At 32.0% G+C, this 16,038-nt stretch overlaps 2 protein-coding genes across 2 annotated transcripts; both read left to right on the forward strand.

Annotated features, from left to right (window-relative positions):
* Positions 1–214: 214 nt before the first annotated feature.
* On the forward strand, positions 215–2,217 carry LOC126667246 (peroxiredoxin-2F, mitochondrial). Its single transcript, XM_050360217.2, has 5 exons — positions 215–522; positions 615–644; positions 724–882; positions 1,524–1,618; positions 1,879–2,217. Exons 1-5 carry the CDS (start codon positions 295–297, stop codon positions 1,982–1,984), a joined length of 618 nt encoding a protein of 205 aa, XP_050216174.1. The 5' UTR covers positions 215–294; the 3' UTR covers positions 1,985–2,217.
* A 3,336-nt stretch (positions 2,218–5,553) lies between these two features.
* On the forward strand, positions 5,554–15,164 carry LOC126667241 (NADPH-dependent aldehyde reductase 1, chloroplastic-like). The gene is made up of 4 exons (XM_050360210.2): positions 5,554–6,299; positions 9,415–9,791; positions 10,278–10,636; positions 15,001–15,164. The coding sequence occupies exons 1-4, from the start codon at positions 6,174–6,176 to the stop codon at positions 15,021–15,023; spliced, it is 885 nt and encodes a 294-aa protein (XP_050216167.1). The 5' UTR covers positions 5,554–6,173; the 3' UTR covers positions 15,024–15,164.
* The last annotated feature ends 874 nt before the right edge of the window (positions 15,165–16,038 follow it).

Below are 16,038 nucleotides of genomic sequence, written 5' to 3' on the forward strand. Positions count from 1 at the left end.
TAGAACATAAAAATGATAAATTTTCCATCGCTAAATGTTGGATGTAACGTTGCTCAGATAAGTATTTTCTGTAGTTTTATATTTTTTGATGAGAAATTTATGAGCACTTTATTCATTCTTTTGAACTACAAAAGGAAGCGGAAAAAGGCCCAACAGAGCTGGCCCATAGTACAAATGTAAGGTCTTAAACTTAACATTCGGGCCGGGCACCCGAAATAGGCTCCAAAAGCACCATCATCACCACCACTACGACCGAAATGCAAAACGTCTGGTTCACGTTGAGAAAGTAAAGGAATGGCAAGTTCAATAATACTGAGGCGGACGACACGATCTTCTTCTGCTTCCACATCACTAATTGATGGTCTCCTCCGAATCGGAGGGTCATCAAGGTCCTATGCAAAGATTGCAGTGGGAACAGATATAGTATCGGCTGCACCCGATGTCTCTCTCCAGAAATCCAGGACCTGGGACGAAGGTGTCTCCTCTAAGTTCTCCACTACTCCTCTTAAAGACATTTTCAAGGTTTATATTATCATCCCTTTGATTTTCAAACTCTTTTTTTAAGAGATTATTTATTTTAGTTGCTTATTTCTGTTTAATTTTCACATTTTCAGGGGAAGAAAGTTGTGATATTTGGTCTGCCTGTAAGTAATTTTATGTTTAATTTTACTAATGATGCAGTAATATTAAGTGACAAAATTGGTATGTTATGTTACAAAATAGGGAGCACATACAGGGGTTTGTTCACAGCAGCATGTTCCAAGTTACACAAAGAATTTTGATAAGTTTAAAGCTAAAGGCATTGATTCTGTGATTTGTGTGGCTGTTAATGATCCTTATGTTCTCAATGCCTGGGCTGAAAAGCTTCAAGCTAATGATTCTGTAAGTGAATTCTCTTATTTCTTTATTTTGGTTTGTGTTTGAAATTGAATTTGTGTGCTAAGTGATTTTTTTTTTTTTTAGTTTTCTCCACTAATTGTGTGAATTTGCATATGGTCTTTTTATGTCGAATCTGGGCTTCAAAATCCACGTGAAGTGCTATAGTGAAGAAGTTTTGAAAGAATAAAAGGTTATCACATAATTGTTTAGCTAAGGTGCACAACAACGCACGTAAAAGCTTTTATGCATTCGAATTGTTCCAATTCGTCACTGTTCGTTCGTAGATGTTAATGATAATCCATTGAGTGTACATACAGTTCATAGGTAATGGAAATTCTATGAAAATTTTGCGTGGATGTTGATACACTAGTCCAGCTCCTCGGCAGATATCCTTATCTAGTAACATATGATCACCTCACTAAGATTGTGGCTTGCCGAGTCTAAGTAACATTTCTTGCTAGTCTGCATATGATTGCCATAACGACAGCCACCTCACTAAGATTGCATTGGCATACTCTGAACAGGAAAAATAGCTCAGACAATTTCTTTCCTTTCCATATTTAGTTAAAATTAGTGATGGTTGGTGATAAATTGTTATAAGTTTCCTGTTTTCCATTTCTTACTTTAGTTATTTCCCAATACAGATTGAATTTTATGGGGACTTTGATGGTAGCTTTCACAAAAGCTTGGAGCTAGATAAAGATCTCTCCGTTGCTTTGCTTGGACCCCGCTCTCATAGGTACACTAATCTTTTTCTCCTTTTACTCGACAATGTTTGGATTTTGGACAGCATTTAGAACTTTGGCTATAGTTTAGCCATTTGGGTAATAGGCTTTGACTGGTTAGATTCAAAAAGGTTTTTGTTCTGTTTAACATTATTCTTTTCTTTTTTCATGGTTCGAAATGGAAATGTTGTACTTGTATCGGTTTCAGATCTTACATTTGAGAGCAAAATGATTTGTTTTGAACCTCAATGTGTTTTAATATGGTTTTGTGTAGATGGTCAGCATATGTGGAAGACGGAAATGTTAAGGTCCTTAATTTGGAGGAAGCTCCGTCGGACTTCAAGGTATCTGGTGCTGAGGTTATATTGGGACAAATATAATGCTGCTTTACTTTCATTTCTACTCCGTGAAAGTCCAAAACTTTTTGCTAGGTATGATTTCCTGTTGAAATGTTAATTCCAGAGCTATGGTAGACATGCCTAATAAAATTGCTCATGTTTTGTTATGAGAATAAATCGGCTACCCTTGCTAATAACTTCAAATGTAGTAGTGAATTTTGCAAAGTTCACCCTTTTCAACCATAAATCCGAAATTCAGCTATTGAATTGTTACAGTTTTTTGAGTTTTTCTTACTTATTGTCTTCTTTCTTATTTTAGTTACATACCCTTATCCTCAAGCCCTTTCAACTTGGAAGTATATAATAGTAATACCCCCTCCATCCAATATTAATAGTTACTTTAGGACAAACACGATTATTAAGAAATTTAGTTTCTCTACGAAAAAGGGTTAATTTATAAAAGAAAACTACATTTATCCTTAGGCTTAATCATTCAAAAGACCCTTATCTTTAAACTTTTTTTCAATTGCACCCTGACGTAGGAAATTCCTCTCAGAACCCCTCCACCTTTAGATTCTTTTTCAATTGTACCCCAAAGTATTAAATTGATCTCTTTTCACATGAATTTTTTTTTAAATAATCTTTCATTTTTAATCTATATTCTAATTACACACTAATATTATTAATAATGTAAAAAATCATTCTTCTTAAAATTATATCCAGTAACTTTTTAAAATTAAAGCTATAATTTTTTTTTAATTTAGGGTACATTGAAAAAAATCTAAAGATGGGGGGATTTTGAGAGGATTTTCCTACGTCTGCAATTGGAATGGAATTTAATGGTAGGAGGGTTTTGAGAGAGTTTTCTAACGTCAGGGTGCAATTGAAAAAAAGTTTAAAGGTGGAGGACTTTTGAGTGATTAGGCCTTATCCTTATTTGATGTAGTAGTAATTTTTGTATCTTTTGTTTTCTTTTTAATATAATCCACTATAATTAATGAAGATATATATGACGGTAGTTTATTAAAGTAATACATATATGAGTATTCATAAGGCCAAATGTTGTAAAAAGGCCAAACCTTTCATAAAAGTTTCACAAAAGTCCCCACCTTTCAATTTTGTCGATTTTGGCCAAAAACTGATTATTTAGTTTCACAAAAGTCCCAACCTTTTAATTTTGTCGATTTTGGCCAAAAATGGATTATTTGGTTTCACAAAAGTCCTGATCTTTCAATATTTAGCATGGCACATAAGCATCACATAGGCGCCATATAGGCAAATTGAAATCAATCTGAGAGTTGGCCACAATTGAAACCAAATAATTTATTTTTGGCCAAAATTGACAAAATTGAAAGGTCAGGCCTTTTGTGAAACTTTTATGAAAGGTTTGGCCTTTTTAAGACATTTGGCCTTTTAATTTGGAACAATTTTTTTCCAAAACAGTGCATCGATTTGATGGAGGGATTACATAATAGCATAATCTCATTTTTTTTTCAACTATGATTTTTTTCTTACGAAAACAGTTTCACTTATGATTTTATTATTTTAACATACTCCCTACACGGTTATTTTGTTTTATTTTTTTAATATTCATCTCGCTCAAAAATATTTAGCTTATGTTAAATACAATATATATTCAGTTATATATTACTTGACATACTTTTAATTATTCTATTTGAGATTTGTTTACATTTCAAATATTCTTCTTCAAGTGCAATTGATCAATTTCCATTTATTTAGTATGGAATTCTTTAATCTTAAACTCGACTTAACTCTTAACATTAAAATTTAAAATTACTAATAAAAATTATTCTCTTCTGCTTTGAATTTAAATTTATCCAACAATTAAATCATTTGAAATTTTAATATAATATTAAATAATAAATTCATTCAAAAATTGAAACTCTCTAAGTATTTATAATTTTACTATCTACAACAAGCTTTGTAAATAGATATTTTTACGTGTTTGTGAATGGCATTGATGACTTGATATGTTTGCTTCTGTTTACGTTTGTTTAGCTATCCCATTTGTTTATAGATGTATTTTGTTTTATTTTGGTGATGCAAATGAAATTACAAGCTATAGATAAAAGTAGTGCTTTCAGAAAAAGAAAAAAGCCATATGAAGATGTATGTAATTTGTTCATCCTTTAATTAGTCAAAGATGGTTCATATTTTACCTAATTGGCTTTAAAAAGTAAATATTTTAATACTGGTAGTAGTGACGCAAAAATTTAGTTCAATTAAGTAATCGTAACTCATAATTTTTGGGTAATTTTTACTAATCGTTTCTTAACTTTATTATCTCTTGCTTATAAAAAATAGGCAATTATATAAAAAAAACTTTATTATCTCTTTCTGAACTGTCTCCAAATTTTCTTCTTTCTTTCTGATATATCCCCAGACTTTTATTCGTTCACTAATCGTCTCTAAATATATTTAATAATTTGGTTGTTCATTCAATGGATTTTTTTTTATAATTTCGTTAATATTTTATGACATGTCACTTGATTTAATAGTTAACTCATGAGACTGAAATATGAATAATTCGGTCTAGTGAAAAAAATATATGGAACATGACAAAACTGATGAAAACTTAAATGTGTTTGATAGAGCTCAAATGCAGATATAGAGTATCTCATACCAAAATCAGAATAAAAAACCTAAGGACTACGAAGATTCTCTAACATCACAAAGTGTTTTTATGCTACATGCATCAAAGAGCATTATATAAATATACGTAAGAGTATCAGTATAGAGATTGGTGAAAAGTATCTTACAGATTATACAACCTCTTGTACCTTTTTAATCTACCCCATTCATTTTACAATAAACGGTTTAGATTGTAAACATGATTCTTTCAAGTTCATTTTGAACTTCAGGGAATCCCAATCCCCTGTACATACCTCGTTATAGGTAAAATTTTGTTTATTAAATAATATTGGTTTGATCAGTGTTCGAACAAACAACCAGAAGTCCAGAATAGATTTCTATTCCTTCCGTTCGTAAAAAATACGCTCATTTAATTTTTTTTGTTTTAAGGCCACGTTTATTTAATTTACATACATATGACAATTGTAGTTTATGAATAATTGATCATGAAAATCACTGAACTTTCAAATTTTTTCATTTCAATCACTAACTATTTTTTTTCATTTTGATCACTGAACTTTCATTTTTTTTCATTTTCGTATTTTCTGGCCAAAAATGCTTAGGTGGCAGCCGGAATTAATTTTGTTTAACCTGAAAACTTGCCATACATGCATTATTTGATCTAAAAAAAAGTCATTTTTAAAGTGAAATTATGTATATGTGATAAATTTTTAAAGTAAAATTTATAAAATCCGGTTGTCATATGTCAACTTCTGGCTGCCACCTAAGCATTTTTGGCCTGAAGTATCAAAATGAAAAAAAAATGAAAGTTCAGTGATCAAATGAAAAAAAAATAGTTTAGTGACTGAAATAAAAAAATTCGAAAGTTTAAGGATGGTCAGAATAAGTTACCCGTAGTTTATTTAGTTAGAATTATACTAACTACTTATTATATCTTTATTAAATAATTAAAGCATTTATTTTTTCAATATATTTCTATTGATTAGTAAAATGACTCACAAAATTACATATAAAAAAATGATTTACAAATTACATATAAAATCATAGGAAAGGCTAAAAAATGATCATAATATCCTTCATATTTTTTGAGACTCAATTATAATCCTCATGTTGCTAAAACCTAAAATTTGCACCCTTCTCATGTTAACGTTTTAGTAATATAAGAGTTATAATTGAATCTCAAAAAACATGGAGGGATGAGGGATTATAAAAGCGTGAGCAGTAATATTAGGACATTTTTTAGCCTTCTTCCTAAAATTATTCTTCTGACCTACGTATTCTCTAATTCAGAATATAGTTTAATTTTTAATTACTCAATGATTTGTCAGTAATCATTTACATTTCCAAAGTCAGTAATTTATTTGTTTTGGGCCCATTTTAGTGTTGAAAACTTGTGGAGAAGAAAACAGAACATATGGAAGCGTGGCGATCATAATACAGTTGAGACAGAGCTATCAAACAACCTGAGACATGGTTACTTCTCCTGCATGTAAACGCGTGGATCATCAACCAATAGCCTATAAAATCCCTCTCTACTGAACTCCACATTTCAAATCAAAAGTTCAATTTTGGTGGTGGATTAAGTTTATAAAAGTAGTTTCAGTTTGCGGCGGAGGAAATGGCAACCGAACGTGGATTCAGATTTCCGGCACAGAGTCAAGAGAAGCAGCCGGGGAAAGAATACGTGATGCACCCTCTTCCTCAGTTCATTATTCCTCACTACAAGCCTTCTAACAAGCTCCATGTAAACCCCTTTTCTTCTCTTAAGTTTAAACTTAAATACTGCTCCTTTTTATTATTATTGTTAATGGAAAACCTATCTTTGAACAATCGAAAAGGTCAAGCAATTGGATGAGACTCCAATTATTATATTATCTTAACGACCGATTATTCAATGCGACTGTTGAATCACGTTATTTGTATAATAATATAATGAGATATTTACAATGTTGGAATATTCACTGTTTATTAAAAATTTCAACATCACAAACATCTCATTGATTTGTTATACGAATAATTTGCAAAATTATTGCGTTCTATTCTATCTTACTAACTCTACATACAAACAATTTTAACTGTAAGGCCAATAATGTGGGAAGCGAACAAACAAGCGTGAATTGATATTTCTCAACTTTGAAGTGATTTTCTCTCAAATTTTAATGAATATGAAATGCCAATTTTATTTGATACTAGTTTCGCATTACGTGCTATGCACGTGACTCATAACGTAACTCGTCAATAAACATATTAATAAATATATTATAATTATATCAATTTTTTTATTTATAATTAATATTAAATTAGTTAAAAAAATTTATAAAAATAAATATAATATATTCGGTTATTAAATTTTTTCCATACTAAATTAATAAATCTATCTTAATTAAATAATTAACTTAATTTTATTAATAATATCTTTAAAAATAATAAGATAGAAATTTAAATAATATTATATTGACCAAATACAGTATTTTAATTTTGTAGTTCAATCAATCTAAAATATAGGCATTCCTACTAATTTGGAGACAATTTAGTTATTTTTTACATTACTAAAAACTAAATTGGAGATAATTTAGCTACCTATTCTAATTAGGACTTTAATTATAATAGTGATTAATTAAATAACTAATTAGTTAATGACTATAAAACCTTTATCTAGTAGTAAACTGAAAAGGATTATTCAGTAAATTTGACTGTCCCCCCCATCCGTGCTTTTATATATAGTATAGATATATTCTTTGTAAAAAAAAGTGTAGATCAATTTCATTTAATTTATATATTTTTAATCGGCCTAATACCTCCAAAAACAGACTTTTTAGCCCCTTTTTAATTTTACTATGACGTTGAAAACTGATCAATTTTACCCTATTTCGCAATATCTTGTTACAATTGTACCCTAATTTTTAAAATTTTCACAATTTTTAATTTAAATGAAGAAATTATTTTATTAATTAAGTTTAAAGATAAAACTAAATTTATTTCCATTCAAAAAAGTACAAATAAGTATTTTATTTTAAAAAAACTAACTAAAAACAATAATCAAATTAAAAATAATTTAAATTCTTAATTAATTTAACTAAATCTAAATAAATTTTTAACATATTCAATTAATATATGATAGACATGGAGAACGTTTTTTAATTTTTCCAAATGAACAAAACATCAATTTAATATTTCACGGTACAATTAAAATACAAAAATGCAAAATAGGATAAAATTAACCATTTTTTAACGTCAGGGTAAAACTGAAAAGAGGCTAAAAGGTCGGGATTTTTTAAGACATTATACCATTTTTAATCTACACCATTCTTTTATGGGATAAATTAATTGAACTTAATGTCTCACGTTTTTTAAAATATGAGGAAATCCTAATCGAATAAGTATACATGTCTATTTTATCTTGTGTTTATCTTTGTTTTAGATAACTATATAAGAATTACTTTTTGAGGATATTAAATTTTCTAAGTCACTGTAATTATTAGTATCTACAAAAAGGTTACTACATTTCATTTTATTTTAAAGAGGTCTTCGAGTTATATTTTTTGTTACAAAGTTGGAACTGCAATTAATAAACATATCACCGGAGATGTCAAATCCGCACTCATATAAAACACCCATTTTCACGCTAAAACGGTGTTTTTATTTATATGGAAAGCCGAAATTATAAAAAAGAACGTAGCTCAAGTAAAAGGTATAACTTAGTGACTTTTTTTTTTTGTGATTCACAAGAAGTTAAATATTCTTTTTATAATAACAAAAACATTTTTGTAGCAAAAAGTAACAACTTGATGACTTTTTTGTAACAAAATGAAACATATACACTACTAGTAAACAATGAGTTTGTGACGAATTAGTGAGGGATTGATGTCACTAATTTGTAACGGATTTCATTTTTCGTCACAAATTATTTGTGAAGCCCAAAATTGTGACAAATTAGTGACATATTTTCCCGTCACAAACTACATGTTTTTTGTTATTGATAGTGACCTTTTTGTAAATACCGGTAACTTGAATGACCTAGAGAATTAAATATTTTATTTTTGATGTCCCAACATAATATTATTTTTATATTACTTAACACATATTTACCTTTTGTACTATTAATATAAATGAGTTTAATATATAAAATTAATAGGTAAAATTAACAATGTTGTTGACTATCTCATATCCGAAAGGCAAGAGTGAGGGATATAGAATAAAATGTGTATATATATATATAACATTATATATTTAACGTATTTTTAATTTGCGAGAAAATGAAAAGTGACAATGGATTTGAGGCAGTACTAAGTATAATATTCTAAACCTTTCTATCATAAAAGCTACTATATACAATATAAAATACTCGATTTATTTAAAAGCTAAAGTTATTGGATGAGGCTCTGAATAATATTATCTTAACAATATTGCCCCTAAATTCTTAAGAAGAAAGAAATCAACTAATTATATTAAGATGCACCTTCATGACACTCCAAATGAAAAAGAAAACATATTAATACTCATAGTCTATACTCAAAGTGAAATAAACCAAATATACTTATAAATCCAAGTTTGCTCGTAAAAGAAGGGACTTAATGCGAGATTGACTTGGGTGTGGTTTATATGAAAATATAATGTTCAATCTCGATTCAAGCAATGCCGGGCCAGGGCGGGTCCCCGGCCAGTGAGCAAGTGTAGTTGCAATTGAAGTTGTACCACTTCATTTAATCGGAAAATTGACATTTTAGACATAAAACTTCAATTTTAATATAGAATTACTTTAAAATAACATTGTTTTGTTGTGTTTTGTTTTTCCGTATACATGTTACATAAGTCGCACTATGTGATTGTAGATTAATAGCATAATGTGAAAATGGCAGGGAAAGGTAGCGCTGGTGACAGGCGGTGATTCGGGTATAGGAAGAGCTGTAGCATATTTGTTTACTATAGAAGGTGCAACTGTGGCATTTACTTATGTGAAAGGTCAGGAGGACGAAGACAAAGACCATATCCTCAACATCTTAAAAGAGATCAAGCCAAAAGGAGCAAAAGATCCTATTGCCATTCATACCGATGTCGGATTCGAAGAAAATTGCGAGAAGGTTGTTGATCGAGTGATGAGCGAATACGGAAAGATTGATATTCTGATTAATAATGCAGCTGAACAAATCTTCACTCCTACGATTCAAGATATTACTCAGCATAGGCTTGAAAGGGTGTTTAGGACCAACATCTTTTCTCATTTCTTCATGTCCAGGTAAGCACAATTAAAAACTTAATCATTCCAATCTTATATGTTTTGATCAATCATGCGTGATTTTTAATGAACTGCAAACGACTAAATCACAACGGAAACACTGAGATTGAGGCTGAAACAACGAGATCGATGGAAAAGCAGAGATCAAGATGGAAACACCAAGATCGGGATGAAAAAGGCGAGACTGAGATGGAAACGCTGAGGTCGAGATGGAAATAATTTTTTTTTTAAATTTAAATTTTTCATTTTATAAAAATAAATAAAATATATTTTACACAAATAAACGCAAGTATCAAGAAATTTAGTTAATTTAGATAAAATAAATTCATTTATAATTTTTTTTATTGATGTAGTAGTATTTTTTTAATATTTTTAATTTATTTATAAATGTTTTAGTTATCATATAGATATTTTTAATGAGATATTTATGGATATATTTGACACAATATAATTCTTTTGATGGATGTTTGGAAATGAAATGCACAGGTATGCATTACAGCATATGAAAGAAGGGAGTTGCATTATCAACACCACATCTGTGGCAGCCTATGCTGGAAATGCAGAATTGTTAGACTACAGTTCCACCAAAGGAGCCATAGTATCTTTTACCAGGAGTCTAGCCCTCAACCTCGTCGGCAGAGGCATTCGTGTCAATGCGGTTGCCCCGGGTCCTGTGTGGACGCCCCTTCAACCAGCGTCTTTGCCTGCTCAGAGAATCGCACAATTGGGAAGTGAAACGGCGATGGACAGAGCAGGACAACCATTTGAGATTGCACCTTCTTTTCTCTTCCTGGCTTGCAATGACTCTTCTTCTTTTATCACTGGCCAAGTTCTGCATCCTAATGGTATGCGTTTCTCAAACCAAAAAATATTAATACGGAATGACTAAAAGTATATATATTTTTTAGGCCTAATGTCTTAAAAAACTCCGACCTTTTAGCCCCTTTTCAATCATACCCTGACGTTGTAAATTTGTCAATTTTACCCTATTTTGCATTTTTGTGTTTCAATTGTACCCTGAAAAATTAAATTAACGTCTTTTGCGTTTGGAAATTTGTTTAAAACATTCTACATGTCTCGCATATATTAATTGTATATTTTTAAAATTTATTTAAATTTAGTTAAATTAATTAAGAATTTAAATTAGTGTTAATTTGATTATGGTTTTTAGTTAGTTTTTAAAAATAAAGGACTTATTTGTACTTTTTTGAATAAAAAAGAATTTAATTTCATGTTTAGACTTAATTAATTGAATGATTTCATCATTTAAGTAAAAAAATTAACAAAAATTTAAATATTGGGGTACAATTGAAAACAGAAAATTCAAAAGTGGGTAAAATTGACAAATTTTCAACGTCGGGGTAGAATTGAAAAAAAGTTTAAAGGTGAGGGGTTTTTGAGTGATTAGACCTATTTTTTATTATATACGTAGAATATTAAAATTTTAGAAGTAATTTTATTTTATTTTTGGTAATAAACCATTGATTATATTAAGCTCAAACAACAATTACACCCAAGGCTCACAAAGGAGCAACTAAAGCTGGCAATACAACATCAGAGACAACCTACTGATCTAGACTTTGCCAATTCTGATAAATCTCTATAAACTGTGGACTATTGTTTCTCTTAACAAACATGTTCATCAAGACATCATTTCTAATCCAGCTATTCACAATTAGGGGAGACATACTCACACTGTCAAAAATAATACGGTTTCTGACTTTCCATATGTTGTAGATGGTGCTGATAAAAGCTATCCTTCTCACTCTAGCTAAAATGCTCTTCCCCAAAGTTTTCCTGCAGAACCATGAGACCTCTCTTCTCCAGTTCATAACATCTCTGTATATCATACATCTCTGCAACACATTCCTCAAAATAGTTTTAGAGATTTGGCACTCAAAGAAAAGGTGGTTAAAAGACTCCACTCCATTCTTACACAAAACACAAATATCATCAGGAACACAACCCCATCTCTTCAATTTGTCTTTAGTCCTCATTTTTCCTTTCATAGCTAACCACATTATGAAACTCTGCCTGGGAATGAAACCAGACCTCCATAGCAGCTTCCACCAGGTTACCTCATTTTCTTTCTCTCTGAAGTGATCCCAAGCATTTTGAATAGAGAACTTGCCAGACCTGTTGTACTTCCACTTGATTATATCTTCATTGCCAGTAATCCTGAAGTTTTGCCTTATGAGATTCCACACCCTATCTGTATTGTCATCAATAGGATCAGGTAACTCCCATTTGCCTTTCTTCCACAATTCCATTACCCTAGCTTGTTTGGGAATATCAGAATCCTGAATGGAAATTTCAGGATGTAAATCTGATATCACTACTAGAAAACAGGTGTTTAGCGACGGAAATATCCGTCGCTAAACACCTGAAATCCGTCGCTAATTACAATTAGCGACGGATTACCGACGGACTCCGTCCGTCGGTAAATTTTGGGTCGCTAATTGTAATAGCGACCCAAAACACAGTCTGTCGCCAACTTACCGACGGAATATGCCGTCGGTAAGTTGGAGGCAGAAGGTCGGTAAATTGGTCGGCCAGCCGACCAATTTTCCGACGGATTACCGACGGCATTTCCGTCGCTAACTTGGCGACGGAAATTCCGTCGGTAATTCCGTCGCTGTTTCTTGCAATTGGCGACGGAAAATTCCGTCGCCAATTGCAAGAAACAGTCGTGTCATGTTAATTTAGCGACGGAAAATCCGTCGCTAAAGTTAAAAAAGGTCGTCGCTAAATTACCTATTTTTGGCAAAATTTTATTTTTTTACGGCTTATTTTCATATTTTTTCTGTTATTCGTTAGACCTGTTAAATATACCATTCACATACATAAGAAACAATAAATATATATAACCAAATCCGTAATATATATATAAACGTCAAAAAGCATACAAAAAACATTAATATTAAAGTATACGAACAAAAAACATAAATATGTCCAAGTGTATCACAAGCCTACTCTAAACTGGTGGTGTCATCAGCAGGAGGGGGTGAGGGTGGTGGGAACTGCGGGCGTAACTCGGGTGGGAGTGTAGTCATCAGCCGCGCAAGCTCAGTACGGATCCGCTCGTCGAAACCCGCCTCCACACTACGGATCCGCTGCTCGACCCGCTCTTCGAAACCCGCCTCCACAGTACGAATCCGCTGCTCGAGCCGCTCCTCAACCTCCCTAGCAATACGCTGCTCTATGTCCTCAGTACTAACGTTCCCCTGCTGGGATGATCCGCCGCGGCGCAATCGGCTAGCGCTGCTCTGGCCGATGTAGGATGCTGAAGCCGATCCAATACCGTAGACTCGCTGCTTCTTGACTGCCTCGAGAGACAAAAACAGCTCGTTCTCGTCGATCGGCTCTGGAGTCGACGAACTCCCTTCTCCAGCTGCCTGAGACTGTGTTGCTGCAGCAAGCTCTGCCTGAAAACGGTCCTGAGATTTAAAAAATACAAATTTTTAAATTAGTTAAACCTACATTTCTAACTAAAATTGGGCAGCATTTTGTCTATAATTTGATCATCACCCATTTTTCAGGGACATCCTGCAAAAACTACAGACACTCTGTTCAACTATAAGTAACAGCAATCACAACAGTCTTTAATCTCATCTCTCATCTTAACCAGATGCCTCCAGTTCCAGCTAGCCACCAAAGGTTTGGTTATGCCCCAAAAACTCAGAAGCTTTAGCTTGTTTTTAATAGTCCACAGAGACCATAAAGACTCCCTCACTGCTACCAGGTCCCAAATATGTCTCATTACAGCAGTTTTGTTCCAGAGAACCAAATCCTTAATCCCCAGGCCTCCTTCACTTTTCAATCTGCACACCTGCTTCCAAGCCACAAGATTGCCATGCTTAAAATCTGAAGTTCCTTTCCACAAAAAGTTCTTACAGACTCTTTCAACCCCCCTGGTAACTGACAAAGGCAGAATGAAGATTGAGCACCAATAAACTTGCATGCTGAAGAGTACTGCATTGATCAGCTGAAGCCTTCCTGCATAAGACAAATGTCTAACAGTCCAGTGATTAATTCTCTTAGTGACTTTCTCAATCAACACATTACAATCTTGCTTGGTCAATCTCTTGCTCACAAGAGGCACCCCCAAATATCTCACTGGTAAAGTACCTTCACTGAACCCCAATCTGCTCAAGATATTTTCTCTGATACTACTATCAACTCCACTAAAATAAATGTTACTTTTCTGTGTGTTGACCTGAAGCCCAGAGACTTCATGGAAGTGTTGAAGAACATTAGAAATCAACTGACAGCTATCTTCCTCTCCTTTGCAGAAAATAAACAAGTCATCTGCAAAGCACATATGCTTGATTTTCAATTCCTTGCAACCAGAGTGATATTTAAATCTCTTGTCATCAATTACATTTAAAGACCTAGAGAGATATTCCATTACTAGAACAAATAATAGAGGGGACATTGGATCCCCCTGTCTGATGCCACAAGCTCCAGGAAAAAACCCCTCTGGACTACCATTCACCATCACAGAATACATGGGTGTCCTTACACACACCATTACCCATTTAATGAACTTATCTGGGAATCTGAGACCTAAAAGAATCTCCTCAATGCAGTCCCACTGAATTGTGTCATAAGCCTTCCTTAAATCAATCTTCATTGCACAGTCCTTCTTGCCTTTACTTTTATGGTAGTTGAACAATAACTCATGAGCTAAAAGAATATTGTCCCCAATCTTCCTTCCTGGAACGAATGCTGACTGAGCCTTGTTCACAAGGTATCCAAGACAACCTCTCAATCTGGCAGCTATGACCTTGGTAATGCACTTGTACAGCACATTGCAGCAAGATATAGGCCTGAAGTCAGTCAATTCCTCTGCATTTTCCACTTTAGGTATAAGAGATATGACAGTAGTGTTAAGCTGTTTGAGTAGAATTCCAGACTCAAAGAATATTAAAATTTTAGAAGTAATTTTATTTTCGAAACGTATTTACGAATTTTTTTTTCAATATGTATATTTTTTGAAATCTTATACAGTAACATGGAAATAAAAATAATGAAATAGTAAAATCATATTTAAAAAAAAATTGTTATATATAAAATTCTAGAATCCTAAATTATTTTCAAAATGCTGTAAGATAAGACTTTTCTATATGTATTTTTTTATTTTTGCTAGCCTTTTATCTTCTACATGTATATTTTTACTTATAACAAAATATATGCTCTTGTTGTGCAGGGGGTATGATTGTCAATGCATAATTATGGTTCATATTTGTTTGTGTATTGATGTGCAAGCAGCAGTGTATAATCTGATAAAGGCCTACATTAGATGCAATACAGTCGTATTTTCCCCTCAGTGTTGTGGTTGATTTACCTGTTAATTTTAAACTATAATAAAAAAGGTCATATACAGTCGACCCTCTAATAATTAATATACATGGTGGATTAAAATTTTATTAATTATTAGAATTATTAAGTTATTGAGTACTTTATAAGACGTAATATTAAAATTGGTTCCTTGGAATTTAATTAATTATTAGAATTATTAATTTATAGAGTATTAATTATTAGAGGGTCGACTGTACTGAATAAAAGTCTCTATTTGTAATAAAATAATGGTATTATATGTTGTATTTATGTAACTAGGTGTACAGGGGCGGAACCAATTGGGATTCAAACAATGTATGATGATAAAGTTTGCCTTTGATTGTCGAATAATACTGTATCTACTGAACAATAATATATGGTTTATGCATGTTATGTATTCAAATGACGAACAATTTTGTGCCTATGTTACTTGATGCTTTCAAGTATTTGACGATATACTTTACCAAAAGCTACGTATAAGTTTGAAATGATTTTTACAATCTTTCTATGATGGTAATGATTGATTGTACGAGATCGTAAACATGTTTGAAGAACTCTTTTATCTTTAAAAGATAGACCAACTCTCAATTCTATTTATAATGATGCAGACACTTTTTGCTGACTTTTCTTTTTATGTTTTATTTTCTTTTTATTTGTAATTGATGGTTTCAATTTGGAGTGTGCTAAATTTTAATCGGATACATACATGAGTATTCGTGCAAACCCGCGAATTCACTTAAACAAGAAGAGCGTTTTACCAAATCACCTGCGCCTTGGGGTTACCGGCATTGGAGAGGCACAATAAAAGTCGTGTTTTTAAATAAACCAAAACAAACTTTTTGGTTTGGTTTGATATAATCTAAAGTTATAATTTGGTGTAATTCAGGTCGAAAATTAGAAGTATCAA

Source organism: Mercurialis annua, linkage group LG2 (genome assembly GCF_937616625.2).
Source record: "Mercurialis annua linkage group LG2, ddMerAnnu1.2, whole genome shotgun sequence".
In the NCBI taxonomy this organism is placed as follows: domain Eukaryota; kingdom Viridiplantae; phylum Streptophyta; class Magnoliopsida; order Malpighiales; family Euphorbiaceae; genus Mercurialis; species Mercurialis annua.